General features: G+C 35.7%; 2 protein-coding genes across 7 annotated transcripts in view; both read left to right on the top strand.

Annotated features, from left to right (window-relative positions):
* Window positions 1-16,582, top strand: part of LOC129243912 (aquaporin AQPAn.G-like) — a 73,078-nt gene that overhangs the window by 38,306 nt on the left and 18,190 nt on the right. The gene's annotated exons all lie outside the window — the stretch shown is intronic.
* The window catches only part of LOC129243911 (aquaporin AQPAn.G-like), a 74,108-nt gene that overhangs the window by 53,831 nt on the left and 3,695 nt on the right, over window positions 1-16,582 (top strand). Inside the window, exon 1 of one of the 6 annotated variants that reach the window (XM_054881353.1) lies at window positions 8,312-8,560. The exons of the other annotated variants lie outside the window; for them this stretch is intronic. Coding sequence (XP_054737328.1) covers window positions 8,499-8,560 — 62 coding nt within the window. The 5' untranslated portion in view covers window positions 8,312-8,498. Of the gene's footprint in view, window positions 1-8,311; window positions 8,561-16,582 lie in introns of those variants that run through there. 6 annotated transcript variants of the gene reach the window in all.

The following is a 16,582-nucleotide window of genomic DNA, read 5'->3' as shown; positions in this document are numbered from 1 at the left end:
CTTCCATGCTCATTCACGCATATGCGACACCTGATGAGAAAATTGTTCATTGCGCACTGAAGGGTTGAAGTCGGGATCGCCTTAATTATTGTTGTGATGGACTGCTTCAATTCAGTCAAATTACTTGGTTTTGTTTTATACACCTCTTGTTTGAGATAACCCCATAAAAAAAAATCTGGTGCAGTGAGGTCAGGTGACCTTGGGGGCCAGCGGAAAGTGGAATTTTTGGGTATCAATTTATTTCTAAATTTTCGTTGGAGCTCCTCCATAACCGGTCTGGCTATATGTGCAGTTGCTCCATCTTGCTGGAACCAAATGCTGTTAAAAGGGATACGTATTCGCCGCAGTTCTGGATAAAAAAACTCCTTCAACATGTTTAAATAACGGCCCCCATTTACAGTCGCTGTTACACCGTTTTCTTCGAAGAAGTATGGCCCGAAAATGCACCTTGATGAAACTGCGTACCACACTGTGACTCGTTCTGGGTGCAGTTCCATCTCATGGAGTATTTGCGGATTTGATTGACTCCATATACGGCAATTTTGCTTGTTTACATTGCCGTTTAGATCAAAATGGGCCTTATCAGACATAAACAAGCAATTTATGAAGTTGTTGTCTTCTTCGGCCATTTCAATAATTTTTTGGCAAAATTCCAGGCGAATAGGCAAATCCAGAGGGTTTAATTTGCTTGTGATTTGAACTTTGTACGGAAACAAGTTTAAGTCATCATGAACTATCCGCTGCAATGACCGTCTGCTAACTCCAATTTGCGCCGACAAGTTACGAGTCGAAACTCTTGGATTTGCCTGAATTGACGATGCTGCAGCCGCGATTGTGGCTTCGACCCGAACATGGGGATCTCGATGGTACGGTCTGCGTGCGATGCTTCCAGATTCAGCAAACATGTTCACCAGCCTCATAATGGTCCATCTGTTCGGGGGAGTGCCGCCAAACTCCCGCCTAAATTCCCTTTGGACGGAAATGATGGAGTGCAAAGCATGGTACCGCTGCACTATCCAAATCCTCTTTTCGGTATCCCAAGCCTCCATTTTTTGTAAATCTAAATACTAATCTGCAAAATAAAAAAAAAAAAGCCGATTACTCACACAGAAAAAAAGTTATTACGTTTTGTTTTTGTAGCACGATTCGTGCGCCACCCTGTATAAATAATGTGCATACGTTAAAATTTGTGGGATAACATCAAATCACAACCAAAAAAGGTGTGCGCGCCAATCTACTATTTTTTTCATAGAATTCAAAACTTTATTTAAGATGTTTCGGATTGTCCAATTTGGGTAAAATGTGCACCGTTTTGCATTCGATAACTTCAAACAATCCAGTTGTTGACAGTAGAGATGTGAATGTTGTGTTTGGCTATACGCAAACAACTCATAATAAATTATTCCTTTCAAGTCCGATCCGTTTGAGCTGCTTCATCACGCTTTGACCACGATCGTTTTCGCACAATATTGTCGTATGTGACCCATTTCGCATCCCTAGTCACCATCTGTTTAAGAAATGTGTCGATTTCATTCCATTTGGTCAAGGCTTCGCAGATGGAGATTCGATCCATCTTTTTGCATCCAGCTTTTTCGCAAATGGTTTTAAACTGTTTTATGGTCGATCTTTAGCTCCTGGGCGATGCTACGACTACGAGCGTGCCGGTCATCTTCAACTAAATATTTCTGTGATTTTATCGACATTTTCATATATTAACATCAAAAATGTCTGAATGGTATCGGCGAAAGTATTGGCACTATATACACCATTCACAGATTTACTGGCCTGGCTTACATTTTCCCCTTTATCTAAGAAAATCTGTAATATGTGCCGAATTTTTTTCTTTGTTGACTTCTATTGTTAAAACACTGTAATTCACAACAGACAAACAAAAAATAGGAAACATTTTTTTTAGTGTGGAGTGTCACCTTGACAACGCGCATAAACCTTAAATTGTTTGATCGATACTTTACGAGATATCGATCACTACAGCCATCTACCGAGAAAACAAGCTATTTTCCCAAGTGTTTACAGTGTTTTATAAGTGTCAAGTACATTAACTATTTTATTCCATACGCAAACGAAGCCGCGGGCACCAATTAGTATAATACAAAAATACGAAAGAATGACCAAAGTAATTCAATTATCACTGTTAATTGGTCCCGAAAATACATGCATTCATTTCATCTGTGCTTGCTTTGGAGAATAGTGGTGTTATATACATATATTTGTGTTTATTGTTGGTTTTTGTTTGTTCCCACGTCACCGGATTGACTCTGATTTATATGCGGCCCAGAACTGTCACTCCAGCAGCATCCTCCGTACATATATGGGGAATGTTCATGCTGATACAACAAGAACAAATATATATATATTGTTGAACAAATACAAGCACACTTACAAATTGATCTATTCGTAAAAACTATATTAGCAGGTCAAATATGCGCTCTCCAATGCTGAAAGAAAAAGGATATTTTCCATTCAACTTAAAAAAACTTTAGTTTAATTAAGCTTGAGCTTCGTTACTAAGACTAACAGTTCTGTATTATTAGCTTTGCACATTCGTATATTCTAAGAAAAGCCTTTTCGTAACGTTCGCATTGATAGCAACAATTTTATTACAAAGATGAATGTAAAGGTCAAGCAGTTTGCATATTTTTTCTGTACAAATTGGAACAAAGAACTGTAAATGTAGTAGTTTTTTCATTGAGTAAATGGTTTAGATCATTTCGAGTCAGAAACAATTTACAATTTAAAATTCAATTTCTATGCCCTTTACTATTGTTGGGTTTGAGTTTACGGAAAATTTAAACTATTTGTTAGGCGCAAATAGGCGGCTATAATTGCCAATAATGTACGCTATTTACTTCAAGGAAAAATAAATTTAAATGGAAAGAGGGAAAAACGAAAACATCTAACTCCGCTGTCAAACTCAGCATGCACCTCTCACGTAGAAATCGAGCGAAACTAAAGCGAGCTGCAAGAGATCAATTGATCGATAGTAGATCAATGAGTGCAAATTGCGTCTATATTGCAATTTAAGCCACTGATTGAATCAATCAACAATGGCATACTAGTTTATGGCACTGATCGTCACTGATCGTCACTGATCGGTTACGCACTTGCGCTCATACTTATTGATATTATTATTATTGTACGCACAATTTACGCATTTGTGCATTTTGAGTGAGTCTAACCAGTATGCAGTTCGCTGTTAACTTTGAAAGACACTTTCGAATTGTTGATTGAAAGTCTTGCATCGAACTACACGTGTTTGCATGTTTATGAGCATGCAATTCATACAACCACTTCAAGGATGATCGTAAATACATTACGTCAAGTATTAGTACTTTCGGGCTGTATAAGTGCAAGCACAGTGAGCGGGGCTGAAAATAGTACAGAAATTATTGGTTTTTGTTTAATTAATTTAATATAAGAATGTAGCTTAGAATCTAACAAAAACAGTATAAATGGAAGACACAATTTATTTTTTAAAACTTAGAAAATAAATCCAAAATTTGAGTCTTCAATATTTTTTTCGGGGTATGCAGTGTTGAAGCTCATTAAATTTTAATGCAATAAGGTGCACATTTTAAATGTATACTGTTAATAGCATAGAAGCTTGACTGATAGTATTGTAAATAATCTCCATATGAAGGAATTTTTTTTATGCAGAGGAAGTACGCAAGTTTGTCAGGCAATTGCTTATCACTTCTGAATTATCAAGCGCTGCCTGTTAAGACCATTTATAATATAAATTAATGTACAGTAGGAGACAAATAACCTTGCAAAATGGTAGCACCGAGAATCGAAGAATGGGGAGGAGAAGCGTGGTTTGTTTTTATTAAGAACTATTTGGAAACTTTATTTAAATCATCCATTAATTTTGTATAGATCGCTAGACAAACCTCTCCATAGTGAGGAGAACATGACCTATGGTTAAAGTTTCTCACTAGCAAGCGTAAATATATCAGATCAATATGGAATAGATTTAAGATCTATAAATAATTGGCGCGTACACCCTTTTTGGGTGTTTAACTGAGCTCCTCTGCTATTTTTGGCGTGCGTCTTGATGTTGTTCCACAAATGGAGGAAACGCTGAGGGGCGACCGGTATTAGAAAAAACTTTTTCTTAATTTTGAAAATTTCGATTTAATACGTTTATGGAAACTCTTGCCCATTAAATGCATTGATTTGTAAGTGGCATAGTTTATTCAAGCACGGAGAGCCGATTGAGGGGAGCCCCTTTGGATTTTTGATAAAGTTGGAAAACCAGTTCTGAAAGAGTATAAAAAGATCAGAATCTTCAACAATTTTTTATTATTCATAAGTTTCACTCGAGAGATTGTGAGTTTTCGTAAAGCAAAAAGAGATGCATTGAACGGACCGCTTTTATATATAAATTTGAGCAAAGGTCTTTGCAAAAATATGTGCAGTACCGCCTAAGAACTTCAAGTTATATAATTTGCTGGAAAGATCATAGATACGAGTGTTTGTGATTCAGAAGGAATCTTATTGACCAACTGATATCAGAACTGAATCCTCTTTCGAATAGGCGGACCATTCAGTCTTTAGTGATAATATATGGTAAAATATGGTTTAATTAACTCCCAGACACTTCTTAAGCAGATAAGGTTCAATATACCTAATAGTAAGTTAAGATAGTAAGTTCCTATTATCCTTTTAATGATGTCCTATTTAAATTTAATTATGTTAATTTTTCCCCTGTTACTCGGACACTTAATGAGTTCAATAAAATCTACAGTTCAAAAAGTGGCTTCAAAACACATAATCATCTATTTAGTGATCACAATCTATTCAAAGACTCAGTCCCTTCAGATTTTTAAATATCTAATATTTATATAATTGGCGCTTACACCTTTGTTGAGTGTTTGGCCGAGCTCCTCCTCTTATTTTTTATTGATGTTGTTCCACAAATGGAGATACCTACAGTTTTAAACCGACTCCGAACGGCAGATGGCTTTTATGAGGAGCTTTTTCATTACTTTCAAACACTCGTAGGCTTGCCATTACCTGTCGAGAGGCGACTACTACTAGCAGGGCCGTAGAGAGTATATCCGGGCCCCGGGGGAAAATTGAAAATGCGGGCCCTTTTCAATTATGTTTAATTCATATAAATATGTATAATCTCGAGTCCGGGCCCCTCTGAAAACTCCGGGCTCGGGTACATTTCCCCCGGGTACTTTTTCCCCCGGGCCCGGAGTTTTCAGAGGGGGAAAAAGTTCGCGGAGAAAAATTCACTGATGATATTAAATTGCAGTCGACTTTTGCTGTACATTTTTTTGTTGATGGTAAAAATAAACTTTAAGAAAATCTGAAAAATAGATTTCACTTCCAGATGAATATGTCGAAAAGTAAAAATAATTTAGATTATCATTGCGGGAACTCTTTGACCACTCCTCATACTACTACCTTTAACACAAAAATAATCTAAAAAACTGACACAAGTTTTTTTTTTATTTTGTTGAATTTTCGTAGATTTTTATAAGTTTCTTTTATATTGCAAAAAAAAATGGCTGTACGATTTTCAGCGACACCCACTGTATATATGTATTGTCTATACATATTTATGTAAGTGCTAACTGATATTTGAGTAGGGCTTATCAATATAAACTATTTAACATGCTTATCAAAAATATATCATCTTATTTGCTTTAGTAGAGCACAGGGCAGTGCCAAGAGTCAAAAGGGTCAAGCAGCCAAATGCTTTAATACTAGCATTTAAGGAGGTTTAAGTGTGAAGAATTTATGTGCTTGTATATTTCCTTACTTATTGATGTATGTATGTATGTATGAGCGATTATGTATGTGGCGTGATTCAATAAGTGGTGATTATACATTTTGTTGTAGTACAAGTATTAGACTTATCCGTATTTCACTATAATATTTTAGATGATGAAATAACAAGAGTAGGAAGTTTTGTTTTGAATTTCATTTGAGTAAAAAAATTAAAATTATTGAAATAACAAACTTGGCTGAATACGTCCAAATAAAAAATATCATTTTGTATTTATTTGTTTGACTTTCACAAATGTGAATTTCATGGCTTACAGCAACAAAACTGAATATTTCTTCTATCAGTAAATACAAAAAATTATGTAAGTATGCTGTTAGGTGATTGGCAAAAACGAAGCATTGAAGACTCTCGTTATATTTATGAAAGGTGGTGGATTGACCAAATTTTAAGTAAACGTCGGCTTGATCAGAAAGTTCTTAGAATATATTCAGAAAATTCAGTTCATTCCTCAACAGTGATATTATCACCATCGAAGTACTCCCCATCAACTGCAACGCTGATATGCCAATGTTTGATCCATCTCTCGAAACATTTCTGGGACTCTCTTTTCGGTATAGCCATCAGAGTCGTATTCGATTTTTCCATTACTTCCTTTCGACTGTTAAAACGCCTTTCTCGTAGTGGTTTTTTGACTCGATCAAACAGAAAAAAAATCGCAGGGAGTCTTATCAGGTGAATTCGATGGCTGTTGGATGGTATTCGTTTCGTTCTTGATCAAAAATTCACGCATAGTGTTGACATTGTGCGACGGTGCGTTATTATAGTGCAAAATTCACGAGTTGTTTTCCCACAAACCCTTTCTTTTTTGGAGAATTGCTCCACATAACGTCTCATAACTCTCAAATAATAGTCCTTATTAACCGTCTGGTCTTCTGGTAAAAATACGTAGTGTACAATACCGTTGTAATCCATAAAAACCGTGAGCATCGCTTTCTTTTTTGACTGGAAACGACGCGGTTTTTTGGTTTTGGTTCTCCACTGACTCGCCTGATGTCTGGATTTTGTGTCGTATACATAAATCCACACCTGGTCTCCAGTAGTGATGAGTTGAAAAATGTTGGGTCATATTCAGCCTGGAAAATGGCGTTTGTGGTGATATCAACGCGATCCCCTTTCCGGATGAAGTTCAGGGCCTTTGGAGCTAACTTTGCAGCAACACGGTCAAGCCCAAATCATTAAATACAATGATCTGAATGGGTTCATAAGCAATGTTCAAGTCCTTTGCTAGCTCTCTGATGGTTAGTATGTGGTTATTGGGCAGCTTTACTTTCACTTTATTGATATTTTCATCAATTTTCGATATCGACAGCCTGCCACTACGTTTGTCATCCCGTCATCCTCGATGAAATCACGATTTTGCCTGAAGCGTCCATGCCACTCGTAAACGTCTGCTTTCTTTAGAGTATCATTATCTAAATAGTTTCCCAACATTTTTAAGGGTTTCCCACCATTGAATCCGGTTTTAATACAAAATTTAATACAAACCCGTTGATGGAAATACAAATCCATTTTCAAAACTGTAATACGTTTAGATCTAGATTTATTCAAGATGGCGTAGATTTTATAAATGTTCACCAATGATAAAATGCCAAATTTTGGTAGGAATGCTGACCACAGACCTGGCAACCTAGCAAAAATTTTCTTTATTTAGTAAAAAGTTATTCAAAAACAAAATAATTAAGTTTGCGCCACCTTGTAGTAATGTTAGAGGATTAAAGTTGCTTATCAATGAAAGAAAATCATAAATAAAGGGATGCAACTAGTTTTTACGTAAAATAATGCGTAAGCATGCCAAGTATTTACTTGTTAAATCACATAATTCAGCCACGTCAGGACATTTAACTGATTAGCGACAGTGTAAGCTCTACATATAAATTTTTGGGACACTTTTATGAAATCGTCGTTAAACTTAATCATAATTTATTAGAAGAAGCCTTGAGTGTTATTACAATGAAAAATGAAATGATAACTCAGTGCCACTAGAGACTGTGTTTCTCTTTCAGCCTGCGGTTTGTGATGCTGCGACTAACTGACATGCTGGCTGATAACACCTTGGCAGGTTTTAGAAACGTTGTCGAAGTTCAGTTATTACCAATTTGTGAATGTTGACGAAACAAAAATTTTCGCATGAGGGCTTCATTAGATTAGATAGAGAGTAAAAAGGAATAACCAGCTCAAAATTAAATTTAAGCATTATACCAGTGACGCCGATGTGCCAGTTGACAGAGTTCGAAAAAAAATATACGTACTCGTACATACATAAAAAATGAGCTTCATCGACTTAGTTTAATAGCCGATAATTGTTCGCTGAAGGTGGTAATGTCGATAAGATAGCAGGTTTATAAAGCTATGGGCCACTCGCAGATTAACAAAAATTCGTTGTAATTTATGGTTGTCTAAAGATTGGGGCATCAATCAATAATTTGGACCCGATAAAAGTTGCATACATACATATATTTGTTTATGTGTAGCAAACTATATTTTTGCATTTTTTGTGGTAAACAAAGCGCTTTAGAATGCTAAAGTAGCACTTTTTACCTGCAAGCATTTCTCTAAATATATTCACAGCGACATTAAATATTATATCATACTACAACCCCATCCATAGTTCAGGCTGGATACTTGTGTTCAAACAAAAGCAATTGAATTAATATAGTGTGCTATAACTATAGTGAGAACAATGTCCAACAATAATACGCAAGCGATCAAAATTGTGGATGAGCCAGCAGAGACGCAGCGAAGGTGGGTATTTGCATATGTCTGAAGGGCAAGCACAGCTGTATATGATGAGTAAGCCGAGAAGTGTTGAAAATATGATCACGCTAGTAAATATGTATGTATGTATGTAGTGAAATGGCGATAGAGCGAGGTTAAAGGTGTTGCACGAGTACTTCCTTATATCGATAATTTCATTAAATTCATAAGTGTTGCGGTGGTTAAAAATACGTGCTGCACCTATGCACGAGTATACTTTTTTATTTACTTTTATATTTTACGAAAATTCGACAAACATGGAAACCTCAATATACCATGAGGAAATTTGAAGGAAATCCGTTATATTATCTAATATAGGTATCCTTTTTTGGAGTGGAAACATGAAAAGCAGGACTTTCAGGATCTTAAGTAAAATAATTTATCGGCTGTATACAAATTTAAGTCTACACCATCGTCAATCATTTAATAGAGGAAGTTACTGTTGCTTTCTTAGCGTTGTAAATCAAGTCTAATACGAGTATATCAAATCGGCTAAAATGAGAGTTAAAATGATGGAAATGATTCATTTACCGAACTCAATTTACCGGTTCAATTACCGAATTACCTAAAGTTCATTGCGATTTACGAATTCACAAGTGCTAAAAGTCAAGGGTTCCAACCACTAATAGAACTTCGCGACCAAAAAATTCGTTTGCTGGTCTAGACCAACGTTTTTCTGAAAGTTTTCTAGCGCAGTTTAGCGTTAGGGAGAGTGGGGGACCGAAGATTGAGTGATTTTTATTTAAGCTTTATTTATTTGGGATTTATAATCAGTGTCGTACGGCTGAATACCTTTGGATAAAATTATTGAGCCTTGTGGCGCGGTGAGTGTTGTAGTCGCTCGAAGTGCTTGTTGATATAATGGGTTGGTGCATTCGGCATTTGAGCTTCAGGATGAGATCTTGGGTCGTGGAGCTGCTCTTGCAGTGAAGAGCTTGTTGACGTGATGCGTTGCGGTATCATCATGCTCCCAGTATGCCCGCAGTGTACGCTGCAACCTTATACGATCGGGAGTACCAGTTCTGATGGGAGTACCAGCTAGTGAGAGCAAATGCCCCTTTTCGGAATTTTTTCTCCTTTACTGAATTAAAGTAATTACATGTGTTGATATTAAAAAAACACAAAATTTATCGAAACTGATTTATTGTATTTTAGCCTTCGATTTTCTACAGATCCTAACTCTACTGACACCGAAATCTTTCCTTTCCTCCTTCCTTCCTACTTCCTGCCGCCAGACAGGCGGCACCGACGTTTAAACGACTTATAATTTTGGCACTATGGCTGCATCGACCACACAGGGTTAAGTTTAGCAATCCATAAGCCTTTGATGTAGCAATCTTCTCGTCAAATGAAACAATAAACAAAAATGCAGCTTTCTCCATTTAAACAGGCGGTGATGAATTTAACCGGAGGCTGCTCAAAGAAGCGATAAAAGGACTTATGGCATATGCCGTATAAATGGCAAATATTATATTAAGAAAACCTTAATTCTTGCAAAGGAAATATATTTGCTCTATTCTTAACGAGTGGCAAAGAGGAAAGGTCGTGAGGGCGCTTAACTACCGGGAAATAGTCTACAAATTCTGTAGGCGAACTAAGAATGAAAAAATACACTCAACCTTTTAAAGTTCGGCCTTTTTCATATCTTCGAAAAAATTGGCATGACTTGCAAAATGATTGATTTAGATAATTTATCCCAAACTCAATGCGCTGTAAAAGCTTATTGTTCTGACGAAAGGTTAAAGTTCGTTGGCTTTTCGTATTCAATAAAAAAAGTATTCTCCAAATTGGATTTGAATTGAATTGAAATATTATGTGTTTTTACCGTGTTGAGTCTCACTAAACATACATACATATGCACCCTCATAATTTCTGGTGGCGACCTGAACATGAATATTATCGCCAGAACTTCGTATTAGTTGACTTTCGTGATTATCATTTGTTTTACACATATCACGAGTGAAAGTCATTTATATATATTACCACTCATCATGTGCCAAAAAATGCCATATACCTATATTTTCTATTTTTATGCAAAATAATCATATACAATAAGTATACAGGCATCTAAATTCGGACACAAGCGAGCTTTTCGCACCTAGCGCACGTTTTAGAAGGAATGAATTCCTCCAAATTCTGAAGTGCGTGCGGTTTCTGCACGAGTTTGTAAATTTTGAAATTATTGTAGGTGTGTATATATCAAATGATGTTGATGGAAATCCTTATTTTGACCTTCACGCGCTCCATTTCTTGTCTGTTTATATAAGTATGTTATACTATAGCTGTCTAGTTCATAAGTGTCAAATATTATTGATGTACGATACAATTATACATCTTAAGATAGTGTGATTAATTTTGCGCCACTTTGTACATTTAAGAACACTTTTGTTTCTTATTAGTTTAAAAATGTATCCTTAAATGTGTGATTTTGTACTAAGCAGGGATAGAAGTCATTTTAAATTAATAATAGTACACAATTTTTAATAAAAGGTTTTTGATCAAGAATAAAGGCTTTAAAGTGAATTGGAAACGGCCAAATTTTAGGTGCGTCATAAAATTAAGCTTTGAATTAAAGAAAATCCCTAAATCTTTTATCATATCGGACGAAGCAAGATATGTATAATTGATATTATAAGCGGTATTAAGGGGGTTTTGAAGCTTAGAAAATGTGATTTTATGAAATTTTTCAAAATTAAGCAATAGACGATTCATAAGGAACCAGGAAAATAAATTAATCAACTCGGACTGTAGGATGGCTGAATCACTTGAATTTCTTATTTCAGAGTACACTTTTGTATCATCAGCATAGAGAAGAAAATTTGCGAAGGGAAAACACGAACATACTATATATCATTAATAAACAAAACAAATAACAAAGGTCTAAAATACTACCGTGAGATACCAGAGGTGTCGATGTACTGTTTCGAAGAAACTCCATCGATAACTACAGTACTGCATTCTCTTTATAAAATAGGATCGTACCCAATCAAGGAAAGTTGAATGAAAACCGAGACAAGCCAATTTAGTTACTAAAAATCGTATGGGAGATTTTATCAAAGGCTTTAGAGAAATCCGTGTATATAGCGTCACTTTGGAAACCATTCTAGAAGCCTGGAAGCAATATCGCTTTTATTACCGCTTTTGAAAATAGGAGTGACTGAAGTCAGCTTCCAATCATCAATAAATATTCCTTCAGCCAAGGATTTGTTAAAAATTAGTTTAAGAGGTTGCACCAAAGAGCGACAATTTTTAAACAAAGTTACATATAAATACACAAATAAAAATATTCAAGAAATGAAAAATGAAAATAAAAAAAAAAACAGTTGAGAAACACAAAAAACAACGGTTGAGTATCATTCTGGTGCAAAAAGAAAATCAAAAAAACATTATTATTCTTGAAAAAACATTTGTGAAAATAAAAATGAAAAATTTACAAATCATCATTGCATTCCATTTTTATAGGTAACGCCACGGCGACTTCAGCAGGTAGTGTCAGTGGCGCAAGAACAACAATAGCCATGTATTTTGTTTTCGATTTTGGTCTCTAGAACGTGAAAATCTATCACCAAAAATTAACTGTTTAGACCCGACTAGAAATTTTGGTAAGGCGGTGATTAGGCACAAATAAGGCAGACCGCAATCCAAATTTGCGCCTCATAAGGCAGCCAAACTAGGCCCAAGTCCCGAAAGGTATTGCCACACATCTGCCTCATTAGGCGCAGGTTCGAAAAACCGAACTTCGGTAATACTCCGGATGCCCTTCTACAAATCAGTTAGGGATTCCAATGTATGCCTAAGTGAGACACTGCCACAGATTTTCGTGACCACAACCAAATTTGGTATTGTTCTGGCATGCCAATCTTTGTCTTGCCTAACGTGGGCCTAGTAAGGTAATAGTGAGGCGTGCCTCAATAAGGCCTGCCTAATTCGGGCCTAACTGATTCTTCGGCATGCCTCACTGTAATTCTAGTCGGGGAGTTCTTCAAACCAAATTTGACAATTTAAATAGAAAAAGCAAATCAGCTGCTCTACTGATACTACCTGCTCAACGTACCTTGGGTAACACTTATGAAATATAATATAAATAGCTGCAAATTATAACAGTATATAAAAATAAAACAGATGCATACGTATGTATGTACAAATATCCAAAGTACTACGCGACCTTCAGAACGTTTAATTTTCTGTGTAAATTTGAGTAAAGAATAATGATTATTTTCCATCACAAGTGCCAAGTTCTATTTGGATATTCCATTTTTTATTAGATTTACCGCAGGCTCATATGAATGGTTATACTTTAAATGCGGGAAAGAACATATACACGGACACCCTTTAGATTTGTAATTCTATCAAAAAAGCTAATAATTTTAAATTTTAAGCCGATTGGAAAAGGTTTAAAGGTTCTGACTTGAGCCTCAAATTTGAAAAATGCTTTATGGAATAATTTTTTAAAAACCCCTCAGAGTTTTTGTATTACTTTTCGTTTAATAATAGCCTAGACTATGCAGCTGCCGTAGCCAAATGGGTTGGTGCGGACTACCATTCGGACATGCACAGGTCTGACACCCCGGTCACGAGACTGTGAATGATAGAAAATGGTCGGCAGGCAATGGCAAACTTCCGAGCGTTCTTCCATGAAAAATCTGCTCACCAGCTGCCGTTCGGAGGCGGCATAAAACTGTAGTCTTCTCCATTTCGGGAAGCATGTCAAGACAAATAGGAGGAGGAGCTTGGACAAACACCCAATAAAGAGTGTAAGCGCCAATATATTAAAATTGTTATATTATAAAGCGGCTATACCTGCAACTTTCATGAAGAAACTACCGCAACTTTTGGGGTTACATTCAAATACGTACAGCGAATCTGTGAAAAATATAGCTTTAGCGAAGAGCTGGCATACAACAGTTTGTACGCTAGAGTTTCCTTTTCAAATATATTCTTTTGTATTGCTATTTACCTCACAATCCATCCATCAGCCCATCATAGAATTCTGAAAATGTGAAGATCATAGGTATTAACTGCAATGTAGTTTGGAAAATAAATATTTTCTTTTAAATTATTTGATCTTACTTTTATAAAAGTACTAATTTTTCGAACTTCACACTCGACAATATCATACAATTCCAGAAATAGCGGCCACCCTAATGTATATATATGTGCAACTATACGGATTCTGTTGGGCTTTAATGAACAACCGTTATTTTGTATATGCGCTGGGTATAATATATCCGTAAAATAAGTAGCTCGTGGCCGCGAATATGTAAACATATGGTATACAAGTGCAGAGAGATTAGATAATAATATTTTTATATGCTCAATATAAATATGTATCAATGTAGTATAGATATGTACGTTAATAAATACTTAATACCATCTACTCAGGTCCACTTTTGATTTGTTCTCGTTACTTAAATAATCCACAATCACACTATCGTAATCGTGAAACCTCTTTGAGTGGCATTAAAAAGTGCTTCAAGCTGATATCCTCCTCATAAGAATAATCTCAAGTTTAGATGGGAAATATGTATTACTTACTTGAAGGTGGGGGCAGGAAAACATTTCAACTACTTTAATTTTTGAATTTGTCAATCATTTGTCATTTCTTTCTTGGATAAGTGGGTAAGAGTAGCTCAACTTTTACCATTCTAATTCTGCATTGTGCAGTATTGGATTTCACTTTGCTCGTTAAGGACGTGTTTACCGTTAAACTGTAATAAATTAATATGACAGTAGAGTCCGCGCCTGATCCGGTATCTGCTTCAAACACTCAACCACAGTCTAAGAAAAGGTCCGCTATGCATTTGTTTTAGATTCAGAACTAAGTGTTGCTTGATGCATACGAAACCAGTATTAATTACTATATAAATATCAATGTGAAGAAAAAGTAAACAATTTTGAAATATTTATTTTAGTGTTGCAATTAAATAGTGTTTTCGGTTAACCGCAAGTTTACGCCTGTAAATATTTTGTCTTATTAATAAACCAGTTATCTGCCAGTTATCTTGTTTTTGATTTTTCGCTCGAAAATTTCCCACATAATTTTTGATTGATGGCACTTTAAATTGAGTTCATTAAAAGTTTATTGTGCCAGCCAGTTTGATGTACGCGCACTTGAAGTTTTCAAATTTCCATTTAGGATTTTAATCAAGGCGAATTTATTAAAGATGGTAGTACTAGACCAGATAATTTTTTTTTTCGCTGTATACATTCGAAAGTCAGCACAAAATTAAATTACGAAACGTATTATTTACATTCAATTTTGTAATTTGAAAATTGAAGTTTTTTAATGAATTAAAATGCAAAAGGATTTGTGTAAATAAATAATATAATAAGAAAGTGCGCAATTTGTTTTAAATAAATAAATTACTTCTTTAGTGTCTACTTTGACGTGACATTATAGTGTAAAACATGTTTTTGTCGGCCTAGTGTCGCCACCTTTAATGAATTTGCCTTGATTTTAACTCATTATATTTAGCTCTAGATGCTGAATCGTAAAACTTTTTCCAATATCTGCAATTGCATTCATATGTAGATATGTAGAAAAAAAAAACATTTATGAATTTAAAATAGTAAAACATTATAAAAAAGAAATAGGTTAACTTAGTAAAACTAGTTGTGGAGAGTTTTCAATTTTGTTAATTGAGCCAAGTGCATTTTAAACGACTTGGGCTTTTCAACAATTTTAAGTTGGCAACATACGTTTTATTTTAAATTTCAAAAAAATATTAACTAAGCGGGCTAAAATTTTTTTAGAGAATGAGGCAGAATATGGAAAAATGATTGTAACGGGTGATCAATCATGAGGTGCTTTTTTCAATAGTTAAAAAAAAAACAAAAATGTAAATTATGTTCAAAACCTTTATTTATCATTTGAAAGGACATTCTTTGACATTTACTTTTTGAATATGACTTCATTCAAATGTTGGCCGCAACTACGCTTAAGGTGGTCCATTCTGAAGGTCCAATTTTCAATCACTCGTTCGAGCATTTCGACTGGTATGTCGTGAATAACACGCGTAATGTTGGCTTCCAGAGCTTCAATCGTAGCTGGTTTATCAGCATAGACCTTGGACTTCACGAATCCCCAAAGAAAAAAGTCCAAAGGTGTGATATCACAAGATCTTGGTGGCCAACTCACAGGTCCTAAACGTGAAATCAGCTGCTCTCCGAAATGACTTCTCAATAAAGTCATTGTTTCACGAGCTGTATGGCAAGTGGTTCCGTCTTGTTGAAACCAAATGTAGTAGAGATCATTAGATTCAATTTCAGGTAGCAAAAAGTCCGATATCATGGTACGGTAGCGAGCACCATTCACAGTTACGTTGCGGCCATCATCATTTTTGAAAAATATGGACCGATGATTCCACCAGCCCATAAACTACACCAGACCGTTGTTTTCTCTGGGTGTAAAGGTAGCTCTTGAACCTGTTCTGGTTGCTCTTCATCCCAAATACGGCAATTTTGCTTATTGACGTAACCATTGAGCCAGAAATGCGCCTCATCGCTGAACAAAATTTTGCTCGAAAACAGCGGATCTTCTTCAATCTTTTCAAGAGCCCAATCAGCAAAACGGTGACGTGCAGGAAGGTCATTTGGCTTTAGTTCTTGTACGAGCTGTATTTTGTATGCTTTTAAATGAAGATCCTTCCGTAAAATTGACCAAGTTGTTCCATACGACAGTCGAAGTTGCTGAGAACGGTGCCGAATCGATTCATCGCGGTTTTCACGTACACTCTCTGCTACTGCCGCTATATTTTCAATGCTTCTTGCTGGACGTGGTCTATTCGGTCGAGAATTATCCACCAATGAATATTCGGATTCAAATTTGTTGATGGTATGTCGAATAGTGTTTAAGGCAGGCCGATTATGTTGACCATAATGCGGTCTAAGCGCACGAAAAACATTTGTCACAGAACGCTGATTTTCATAATACAGTTGAACAATTTGTAGACGTTGTTGCGGTGTGAGTCTTTCCATGATGAAATGCCAAACGCTGTTCAACAAATCTAC

This window comes from Anastrepha obliqua, chromosome 4, assembly GCF_027943255.1.
Source record: "Anastrepha obliqua isolate idAnaObli1 chromosome 4, idAnaObli1_1.0, whole genome shotgun sequence".
NCBI lineage: Eukaryota > Metazoa > Arthropoda > Insecta > Diptera > Tephritidae > Anastrepha > Anastrepha obliqua.
Note: the sequence above shows the minus strand (reverse complement) of the source record. Positions and strands in the feature narration are given on the sequence as shown.